This window comes from Colletes gigas, unplaced genomic scaffold, assembly GCF_013123115.1.
Source record: "Colletes gigas isolate AHSC1104 unplaced genomic scaffold, ASM1312311v1 Colletes_gigas_Sc00009, whole genome shotgun sequence".
Classification (NCBI taxonomy): domain Eukaryota; kingdom Metazoa; phylum Arthropoda; class Insecta; order Hymenoptera; family Colletidae; genus Colletes; species Colletes gigas.
The window spans coordinates 9,594,020-9,606,430 of record NW_025106638.1 but is presented as its reverse complement, the minus strand read 5'-3'; the positions used below and the strand labels follow the sequence as shown (position 1 = coordinate 9,606,430).

Below are 12,411 nucleotides of genomic sequence, written 5' to 3'. Positions count from 1 at the left end.
ATGACGACTATATCCGTCATGCGTAAAATTTTGTTACAAATTGATATTTAACCAGTTAAGTGTGTTTGACGACTATATCCGTCGTGGAGATGTGGCAGAATTTTGTGTCATGACGACTATATCCGTCATGCGTAAAATTTTGTTACAAATTGATATTTTACCAGTTAAGTGTGTTTGACGACTATATCCGTCATACAGATGTGGCAGAATTTTGTGTCATGACGACTATATCCGTCATGCGTAAAATTTTGTTGCAATTTGATATTTAACCAGTTAAGTGTGTTTGACGACTATATCCGGCATGGAGATGTGGCAGAATTTTGTGTCATGACGACTATATCCGTCATGCGTAAAATTTTGATACAATTTGATATTTAAATTGTAATTTCGGCGAAAACTAAATTATATTCGTAAATTTCAATATGTTTAAAATGTTTAGAGGTCAAGACGAAATGAAACAAACAAATAAAAATTATAAATAATTAATATAAAAAAAACCACATATACTACGAATTAGTTTTCGTAAACGTATCGTTGTCTTTTATTAGTCATCACAGAAGCAATTACGGATTCATATATTCATTATGCATTGTACCATGCTAACAGCAAGTTAAAGTATGAAATTGATTCTTCATGTTCTTTTTTCGTTCATATGCAAAATATTTATGTTAATTTAAGGAAATAAATAAATGTGAGTAATGAAATAAAACAAATAAAAGTCATTTTATTACAACCCAATTTCATATTACACATACTCAGTGTTTGACGACTATACCCGTCATAGCTTGATTATCGCGACACATACTGGTTATACTGGTTAACTGGTTAAAAGAAAAATCGTATTTTAAGGTAATTGTCAACATGAAAGGTATCGATAAATATGCGTGTGATTAGTGCCCGTAAATCTAGTGTTAAAAGTTCGCTCGCGCGCCCAACCAGGTAACCGACATATCAGCCGCCACACAGGTGTCCCGGTTTCCAATTTTCCGGATGGTTAACCGATTACAGAGGCGTTCGTAGTTGCTCCGCTCGATACAGCGGTCTCCCCGATCTCATTCACGGTGATTTTCACGTGCCGGAGGCAATGGGGCCCCATGTGGTCGACGCTGATAAGCAGTGGAATTGAAACTTCTATCAAATTGCGCGAGGTCTCCGCCAGTATAAAAGCCCGGCTCCTCGAGGCCAGGAGCATCAGAAGCTCTCTGGAGCTCAGAGGAGCAACACGAAGTATCCACCGAACTCTCCACAGCATCTCTAAATATACCAAGCAGCTCGAGAAACAAGAACAAGTCGGGTAAGAAAGAAAATAATACATTCGAACCTCTACTTTTCGAACGCCTTTTTTAAAAATATTTTTTAAATATGTTCTTTCAAATATCAATAATTTATATCATAGACACCCTTAAAATCGTACGTGTAATGGTAAAATCGTAAACTGTTCGTACCAAATAACCTCTGAAAGTCGATAAATATGCGCTCTGTTTAAAATTCATTCTTCCGAGAATGGAGATTCTGTTTTATTGCGATTTGGCGAAGGAATTTATGCAAACTTATCTCTATGTTCCAAAGGATGCGGCGTACGAGGCACGTCGCGCTGCCAGTGCGAGCCTGGCAATATATGGGCCTTCTCATAGTGTCGTTAGCTTGCCTAACGCTGGGATTGGTCTCCAGGGACAAAGAAGGCCGTGCGGGAAGTCTGGCAGGACCCGAATTGGAGCATCGAGCACCACACGAGTAAGACGATACACTTTTTCGATATTTCAAACACCGACCACTGTTGCACTAAAACACTATTGCGCCTGAGAGCCCTCAAGATTACACAACCTTTAAAAAAATCGTCTGTTCCAATGAAATTACAATTCGAAAGCTTGAAAATGTGTCTGAATAACCAAATCGTGGTTTTCGTAGTGAAATTAATAGTTTATTATAGGTATATATGCGAATTGCAAAGAATAGGCTCGCAGCGTGGCGATTACTCGACTCTCTCGCGACACTCTAACTCTCGCGCTGTCCGCCGCGTGGCGCTGCGACTACTCAGGACCGTAACTAGCCGATCCAGCACAAAAATAACGTTGAATTTCTATCCTTGAAAAGAAATTTTTTAAGAAATAGTTTGTTCGCTTTGGGTCCGGCTAAAGTTACTCGACGACACGCAGAATATAAAAAAATACTGTTTCATATCACATTAATGATCCACGATGATGAAAAGATCCAATTTTTGGAATTGAGATTTCTTTTTCTTTTTCTTAAGAATAAATGTTACTTTTCTATTTTTTCCATTGATTATAATTTTTATCTAGTCCCTTTCACGTGGTATTATTAACATTTAGAAATCATTAGTTACGACTACGGAACTCTTGAAAATTATAGTGGTGCTATAGTTATGCACCATTGCAATATTTCAATAGTATTATATATATTATGATATTATATTCAATAACAATTCGAAACGTTGAAAATGTGTCTGAATAACCAAATCGTGGTTTTCGTAGTGAAATTAATAGTTTATTATAGATATATATGCGAATTGCAAAGAATAGGCTCGCATCGTGGCGATTACTCGACTCTCTCGCGACACTCTAACTCTCGCGCTGTCCGCCGCGTGGCGCTGCGACTACTCAGGACCGTAACTAGCCGATCCAGCACAAAAATAACGTTGAATTTCTATCCTTGAAAAGAAATTTTTTAAGAAATAGTTTGTTCGCTTTGGGTCCGGCTAAAGTTACTCGACGACACGCAGAATATAAAAAAATACTGTTTCATATCACATTAATGATCCACGATGATGAAAAGATCCAATTTTTGGAATTGAGATTTCTTTTTCTTTTTCTTAAGAATAAATGTTACTTTTCTATTTTTTCCATCGATTATAATGTTTTTCTAGTCCCTTTCGCGTGGTATCATTAACATTTAGAAATCATTAGTTACGACTACGGAACTCTTGAAAATTATAATGGCGCTATAGTTATGATCCACAGTGTATGTACATCCAACTCATACACTTATTATAAGAGAAATAAACACTGTTTTAATTACCATTTTTCTCAATGGCTAACGAACTGCATACGACTCATCCTATGAATTATGCTACTAATGCTAATTGTTTATTTTCAGAGTGGATGCCTGCCCAAACTTGAATCCTTTCACCAAGTTGCCTTCCTGCTCGATCCTCGAGCAGGACCCTGCAAGGGTTCCAAAGATCTCCGGGGAGACTGCAAGCGTCAGAAGCAGTCAAATACCGGTCGATCGGAGGATCTCTCGATCACGAAACCTGGATCACGTCTCTCGAACTCGAACGGACCGCAAAAGTGGGGAGAAATTGGCTAGACGAGGACCAAACCTTGATGACAATTCCTCCAGGCTTGTTCGATCATCTCGTTCCTTGGATCTGGACGATTCACGACTCACCACTCGATCATTGGATCGTAGATCGCGTGTGGATCATCGAGAAGCTTCGACAATTGGAATGAACGAACGTCGTGAACGCCTCGTCCGCTCGAACGATCGATTCGACATCAGAGATCGTAGATTATCGACTACAGATCGCGACCATCGACTCGAGATCCGAGAACGTAGATCTCGTTCGCTGGATCATCGAGCCTCGAGGAACCCGGAGCGTCGTATCAATGGAAACCTAGAAAATGATCGCGAGGATCGTCGAAATCGTATTGTTTATCGTGCAGAAAGACGCGTCGATGATCGTAGATCGGTTTCCAGAGCCTCGAATTCCAACTACGAAGAAAATCGACGAAACGTTCGATCAGTTTCACGTGAAAGGCAAGTTTCTGGTGCTTCGAGGGACCAAGACAGAAGATCGCTGATCAGAACCACTGAAAATATCAGACGACTTGACTCTAGATCCCCTGGTGATGTCGAAAGGACCACGATGATTCGTCGCGTTGACAGACAAATCTCTCGATCCTTGGATCGTGAGAATTCACGAACTGAACGTGACTTTGCTGATCAACGATTATCGCGATCGCGTGGGTATGAAGCTTCTCGAGAACGGAAACCCCTTGCACGATCTATGAAACTCGAATCCACAGATTTTCGACGAGAAAACACCGTGAGAAACGTCCAATCGCAAGATCGTATGCGACAGATCGCTAGACGCGAGTCTAGATCGAACCTGGATCGTAGATTCGAAAGAAGAGAGCAACGAGATGCGAGGAACCAACGCAGAGGGATGATCGATGAGATTGATCGCCGTTTGAACGCTAGATTGAACGAAAAACGTGAGACTTCTCTTCCTAGATCCTCTGGAATGGGTAATTCTGAACGACGAGAGAGCAATTGGTTGGATCTAGCTCGTGAGAAACGCGATTCAGAGAGACGAGTGACGAATCGATCTAACAATCGAATGTCTTTGGAAAAGAGATCCATAGTCGCAGAATCTGTGAACAAAGAGGATTTTGGAACCAATCGTTGGTCTCTAGAACGCTCCAGGAACGATAATATAAGAAGAAATCGATTGAATTTGGCTCGTGAATCTGTTAAACGCGACACAGAACGTCGATCGAGGGACCTATCCAATGATCGACGATCCTCAGAAAGGAAATCACCCGTTTCAGAGTCTGAAATTCCTCGAGAAGTTAGAACAGATCGTCGTCTTTCCACACTTAACAGCTTAGAACGTCGTGAGAGGACAAATCGATTGAATTTAGCTCGTGAAAATATCAAACGTGACACAGAAGGTAGAGCGAGGGACTTATCCAACGATCGACGATCCTCAGAAAGGAAATCACAAGTTTTGGAACCTGCAATTCGCCGAGAAATTAGAACAGATCGTCGTCTTTCCACGTTTGATAGTGTAGAACGCCTTGAAAGGACAAATCGACTGAATTTGGCTCGTGAAACTGTTAAACGCGACACAGAACGTCGATCGAGGGGCCTATCCAATGATCGACGATCCTCAGAAAGGAAATCACCCGTTTCAGAGTCTGAAATTCCTCGAGAAGTTAGAACAGATCGTCGTCTTTCCACACTTAACAGATTAGAACGTCGTGAGAGGACAAATCGATTGAATTTAGCTCGTGAAAATATCAAACGTGACGCAGAAGGTAGAGCGAGGGACTTATCCAACGATCGACGATCCTCAGAAAGGAAAACACAAGTTTTGGAACCTGCAATTCGCCGAGAAATTAGAACAGATCGTCGTCTTTCCACGTTTGATAGTGTAGAACGCCTTGAAAGGACAAATCGACTGAATTTGGCTCGTGAAACTGTTAAACGCGACACAGAACGTCGATCGAGGGACCTATCCAACGATCGACGATCCTCAGAAAGGAAATCACCCGTTTCAGAGTCTGAAATTCCTCGAGAAGTTAGAACAGATCGTCGTCTTTCCACACTTAACAGCTTAGAACGTCGTGAGAGGACAAATCGATTGAATTTAGCTCGTGAAAATATCAAACGTGACGCAGAAGGTAGAGCGAGGGACTTATCCAACGATCGACGATCCTCAGAAAGGAAAACACAAGTTTTGGAACCTGCAATTCGCCGAGAAATTAGAACAGATCGTCGTCTTTCCACGTTTGATAGTGTAGAACGCCTTGAAAGGACAAATCGACTGAATTTGGCTCGTGAAACTGTTAAACGCGACACAGAACGTCGATCGAGGGACTCATCCAACGATCGACGATCCTCAGATAGGAAAATCAGCCTGGAACTCCGTGAAAGGACGAATAAACTGAATATTGCGCGTGAATCTCGAGCTACTCTCACCGGGTTACCTGAAACTGTTAAACGCGACACAGAACGTAGAGTAAGAGACTCATCCAACGATCGACGATCCTCAGAAAGAAGGTCGACCATTTTGGAATCTTCACGTCGTCAAGAAATTCGAACCAATCGTCGTCTTTCGGAACGTTCGAGACTTAATTTCGTGGATCAAAGGGAGAGGACAAATGCTTTGTACATAGCTCGTGAATCTAGAATTCCTCTCACCAGGTCCTACGAAACTGCTAAACGTGATCTAGAACGTAGATTCAGAGATTTACCCAGTGATCGACGATCGTCAGAAAGGAGATCCACTGTTCTCCAACTTGTAAACCAAGAAGAAGTGAGAACTAGAACTGATCGTCATTCTAGACTCGTTAGCTCCGAACGACGCGATAGGACGAGTCGATTGTACATAACAAGTGAATCTGTGGCTCCCTCTATGTCCTCCCTAACTGATAATCATAATTTAGCGCGACGTGTAAGACACTCATCCAGCGATCGAAGGGATCGAAGCTTAGATCGTCGACAACTCGTGGATTCCAAGAGATCCTCAGAAGCTACTGCTTTGGAACATCGAAATGATCGAAGAATCGAGGCAGAACGTAGCCAAAAGAGATCGAATCTTAACAGATTGCATCGATCTAGCGCCACTATTCTAAACGATCCTCGATCGAACCAAAGAGAACAAAGACTGACTGAAAAGACGCTTCGAAGCAAACCCCTAAACGACATGAAACGATCTCGTTTGGTCCAAAGACTCAGCTTCTCGGACAAAGGAGCTCGTATCTTCTCAAATTTGAAGGATTCCGTGGACCTGAACGCTGAAAAATATGTTAAATCATCTCGAGTGAATATTCCAAGCTATTCGAAAGAGGAGAATTCTGTAAAATACGCTTTCACCTTCGATGTTTTGCGCCAGGCACTTGTAATCGGTCTCTGCGCACTGTACAGCCTCTCCATCTTTCGTGGGAAACAATCTTTCGTCAGGTACGTCCATTTATGATATCTGAAGATCATAGAATTAAATATTTAGTATTTGTTGGATTTATGAGGCTTCGCAAAATTAACAACACTCTGATAAACAGTTCAATATATATATATAGGGTTATTATTTTATAGCTAGTGTTACAGAATAGACAATCAGTGTTACTCGGAAAAATAGAGCTTTATTCTTATATTTATGATGTACATTATATACACTATTTACACTAATTACAACTTAATATCACCTGAAAAATAGAGGAACGACAATATAAGTCTATTCTCTCTTAACTATTCTAATTATTATACTAAGGTATTTTACTTTATTTCCGATTCTGCTCTCGCTTAACGTTTGTCTCTCGCACGTGTTCTATTTCTCTCTCTCTCTCTCTCTATCTATTCTTCATCTTTCACCGGTTACTTCCTTTCCTACGCATTACGCGTTCACTCGACCATCGACCAAACACCACTGCCTTTGTTCTCCGGCAACCGACTCGCCACGAAGGCTACCGAGCCTACCCGACTCGCCCCGAAGGCTCCCGAGCCTGCCCGACTCGCGCACGGAAGACGCGCAGTTGCAGTTATTACAAATCGATTCGTGTCTCATCGTTTTCGATTATCCAATTTTCAGACAACCATAATTCCTACAATAATGAATATATTTCAATGAAACTTTTTTTCGAAGTAGAACTCATGGATACCTACAAAAAAGTATTAGACAACTTTGCCGTAGAGCATCGAACAAAATTACTAAAAATCAAAAACTAATTTTAAGTAAAATCGTGCCTAAATATTTTGACGATATCGAAAAGTTTCAAGTCGGTCTCAAAAAATTATTTTCGATCGCAGGGGTCAATTACAATCATTTTTAGTTAAGAGGAATACCCTCGAAATCCTAACCATTTTGGAGAAAAAAATTCCTTACTGAAAATATATTCTATGTCACTTAAAAATTTCATGCGAATCTTTAAAACGTCATAACTTCTGAACAGATTGGACGATTTTAATGTTTCAAGCGGCAAACAACGCGTATTTTGGCGAAGAATATATTGAAATTCTAATAATATTGAAAAAGTTATTCCTTGACCCCGTAAAATTAGAAAAACCCTCATAAAAATGGTCCAATTTTCAGACAACCATAATTCCTACAATAGTGAATATATTTCAATGAAACTTTTTTTCGAAGTAGAACTCATGGATACCTACAAAAAAGTATTAGACAACTTTACCGTAGAGCATCGAACAAAATTACTAAAAATCAAACACTAATTTTAAGTAAAATCGTGCCTAAATTTTTTGACGATATCGAAAAGTTTCAAGTCGGTCTCAAAAAATTATTTTCGATCGCAGGGGTCAATTACAATCATTTTTAGTTAAGAGGAATACCCTCGAAATCCTAACCATTTTGGAGAAAAAAATTCCTTACTGAAAATATATTCTATGTCACTTAAAAATTTCATGCGAATCTTTAAAACGCCATAACTTCTGAACAGATTGGACGATTTTAATGTTTCAAGCGGCAAACAACGCGTATTTTGGCGAAGAATATATTGAAATTCTAATAATATTGGAAAAGTTATTCCTTGACCCCGTAAAATTAGAAAAACCCTCATAAAAATGGTCCAATTTTCAGACAACCATAATTCCTACAATAGTGAATATATTTCAATGAAACTTTTTTTCGAAGTAGAACTCATGGATACCTACAAAAAAGTATTAGACAACTTTACCGTAGAGCATCGAACAAAATTACTAAAAATCAAAAACTAATTTTAAGTAAAATCGTGCCTAAATTTTTTGACGATATCGAAAAGTTTCAAGTCGGTCTCAAAAAATTATTTTCGATCGCAGGGGTCAATTACAATCATTTTTAGTTAAGAGGAATACCCTCGAAATCCTAACCATTTTGGAGAAAAAAATTCCTTACTGAAAATATATTCTATGTCACTTAAAAATTTCATGCGAATCTTTAAAACGCCATAACTTCTGAACAGATTGGACGATTTTAATGTTTCAAGCGGCAAACAACGCGTATTTTGGCGAAGAATATATAGAAATTCTAATAATATTGGAAAAGTTATTCCTTGACCCCGTAAAATTAGAAAAACCCTCATAAAAATGGTCCAATTTTCAGACAACCATAATTCCTACAATAGTGAATATATTTCAATGAAACTTTTTTTCGAAGTAGAACTCATGGATGCCTACAAAAAAGTATTAGACAACTTTACCGTAGAGCATCGAACAAAATTACTAAAAATCAAACACTAATTTTAAGTAAAGTCGTGCCTAAATTTTTTGACGATATCGAAAAGTTTCAAGTCGGTCTCAAAAAATTATTTTCGATCGCAGGGATCAATTACAATCATTTTTAGTTAAGAGGAATACCCTCGAAATCCTAACCATTTTGGAGAAAAAAATTCCTTACTGAAAATATATTCTATGTCACTTCAAAATTTCATGCGAATCTTTAAAACGCCATAACTTCTGAACAGATTGGACGATTTTAATGTTTCAAGCGGCAAACAACGCGTATTTTGGCGAAGAATATATAGAAATTCTAATAATATTGGAAAAGTTATTCCTTGACCCCGTAAAATTAGAAAAACCCTCATAAAAATGGTCCAATTTTCAGACAACCATAATTCCTACAATAGTGAACATATATCAATGAAACTTTTTTTCGAAGTAGAACTCATGGATACCTACAAAAAAGTATTAGACAACTTCACTGTAGAGCATCGAACAAAATTACTAAAAATCAAAAACTAATTTTAAGTAAAGTCGTGCCTAAATTTTTTGACGATATCGAAAAGTTTCAAGTCGGTCTCAAAAAATTATTTTCGATATTTTCGACTCCTTTTACACATTTATGGGAAATTTTAATTTTCAAAAAAACTACAAAATTCAGTTGATACGCAAGAATATAAGAAATACTTAAACTAAGGTACTAATTTTACTAATAAAAATATGAATTTGCATGAAGATTCGCAGTCTAATTATAATTATTGCAATTTCATACTGAAACTACCGTAGAAGATTTGCTTACGAGTCAAAATATTGAAAAAAGATTACAATTTTTATTTTGACACATAAGATTACCAATGCTTTCAATCAACTTGTTTTCTTTTTAATTAAATTGACTATTACGACTCATGAAATGTATTGTTTTGTTACAGCACCGTTGTGAGACAGGCGTCACGTGTTATTCTATGGTAAATGAACAAACTACTTCGCTCATTGGATGGAAACAACGATCCGCTGCTATCATGGCTTGCTTCTAGTCTTTGTTCTGACGTAATAGTTCTACGCGTTGTGTCGCAGTGTACTTGCAACAATGTTCTAGCTGTATTATAATGTACAGTTGATGTATATCTCATGTAGAAACAGAAATGTATCGCATGTGTCCAAAAAACTATATTTTATCCCAATAAATTGTTCAAACGAAAATCAACACTGTGTATTTACTATACTAAAATTAACTTGATCTCAAACGATATCTGTTACGATAAAAGTACTCGATTCAATGATTCTGTAGAATCTTGGACAATTTTGCAACATCAAAGGATTCGAAGGAATTTGAATTTGAATTTTCCATAGAACACTCGATTACGAAACTTTGAAAAGAAAGAACACTTTGGTGTTTGCAATAACGTGATTACTTAAAGCGATACTACATTGTCAAGTCGCCAAAATATGGAAAATCTTACACTTCAGCATATTATTTTCACGTACGACAAACTGGAACACTGTGGCCACTTTAGACTCGAGTCAAAAATACCTCCATCAAATGAATTAATTTCAACATCATTATATGTGTATAATTATATGTCGGAGAAACAGAATCTTGAACCACTTCTCTAGGGCGGTGAACATTTGGTCCTCTCGTGCGACCAAGCCTTTGTCTTGTTATCATATGCATATTCTTTTAAAACTTCGAACTAAATAAACTTCCACAAATAATAAACTCAAACACTTAAACGGAACGAAAGAAAGAATGCTCAACGTGAAACTAATGAGTCCTTCGCAAGGATTTCCATTTCGATTTACTCGCACAATCTTTCTGTCCGATCACCCTTTTTCAATTCTCTTCTCTTTCAAAAGTTTCGGTAACCAGACAACCAACTCGGCTACCTTCAAAGGCCACGTTCAAACGTAAACGCCAACCAGACGTACGTTTGCGTTTCCGATGACGTTCTTTGCATCGATTAAATTTAAGAATCGATAAGGGGCGATATAACTTTATTATCACGAACTGTAGTAACATTCAATTAGAACAACAACAACTGTTTAATGGATTCCGACATATATATATTTACTGTTCAAAATTATAATGCAGAGTTTAATGTGAAATACATTGCGGCGCATTAAAAACAGAATGTATTTCTAATTGAAATCAACTCTGGTTTGAATTATACAAATTTTTAAGTCCGTAACTCGTGATCAATGGTTTTACTTCACTGACAAAATCCCGTAGCTTTAACTTTCGATACTTCATCGTCTTCTATTGTCTTTCGTGTTACAAATTTTGTTGCTTTTCGAGAAACGATACGATGAGCTTTTTTAAAATTATACAGCCATGTTTTGGAAGCTTTAAACGTCACGTAATCGTTACCTTGTTCCTTGTATGCTTGTAAAGCCCATCGTCGAATATCTCTATCGTGCAAAATATAACCGGAATCAATAGCTCTCTTCAAATATGTTGTCACGAACTCGGAAATTTGAGGCAATCTTTCTTTTCTAGTTCCTCTTGCTTCAATTTTGATGAGTCCATCTTCGTAATTGTCGTTCGGATGAAACAAGTTTAAAATTATGTCGAACGGTAGCAAGTCTACGTCTCATTTCTCCACCTTTCCAAAACTAAGAAACTAAGAAACTAAGAAACTAAGAAACTAAGAAACTAAGAAACTAAGAAACTAAGAAACTAACAAACTAAGAAACTAAGAAACTAGAAACTAACAAACTAAGAAACTAAGAAACTAAGAAACTAACAAACTAAGAAACTAACAAACTAACAACTGCATTCCGTTTGTAATAAACATCAAAGTTTTCGTCACGCTGCGAACAAACTCCAGTATATGTCTCCCCGGACCAATTTTCGTCTGCGTCATCTTCATCGACAACCTTAACCTCACATTCTTTAAATTGATCCAAAAATTCCAATGACCGTTCTTCAGAAACTTCAATTTCATTAAATTCAAATATGCTATCGAGCAACATTTTTTTAATGCTTTCCTTGAGTTGTACTTCCTCTCTCGTTACGAGAGTATCCATTAAATATTTGAAATGTTGCTAATAGCAAATTGATCACATTCATCGGATCGATAGTCATTTTTAATCGCTGCATTACAAAATGAATGCTGTGATCACGTCGAACGCTCTGATTTGACTTTACAACTAACCAATCGTCGAGGTATATATGTTACCGTGAATGACCGAAATTGGAGAATGTCAACTTTCACCGGTGAATGTCAACAGATACCAAATACGACGGTGAAAGATCGAATATTTCATTACATTGTTGTACATTCGGACCCTCTCCGGTGTGTGTCGACAATCACAGATATGCTCTGGTGGAGTTCCAAAACAGAAGAGTCAAAAAACAAGCGACTGGCTCTCTCCTGCCAAATCCTTTGTTCTGCTCGGAGTCAATCAGCTTTGTCAGTCTTATGCAAGCTTTGATAACGCGAGCAACGTTTTCTTAATTTT

At 37.9% G+C, this 12,411-nt stretch overlaps 1 protein-coding gene across 1 annotated transcript; it reads left to right on the top strand.

The window, feature by feature from the left end:
- Window positions 1–917: 917 nt before the first annotated feature.
- On the top strand, window positions 918–9,967 carry LOC122397362 (zinc finger CCCH domain-containing protein 13-like). The gene is made up of 4 exons (XM_043396483.1): window positions 918–1,294; window positions 1,570–1,734; window positions 3,115–6,708; window positions 9,882–9,967. Exons 1-4 carry the CDS (start codon window positions 1,095–1,097, stop codon window positions 9,919–9,921), a joined length of 3,999 nt encoding a protein of 1,332 aa, XP_043252418.1. The 5' UTR covers window positions 918–1,094; the 3' UTR covers window positions 9,922–9,967.
- The last annotated feature ends 2,444 nt before the right edge of the window (window positions 9,968–12,411 follow it).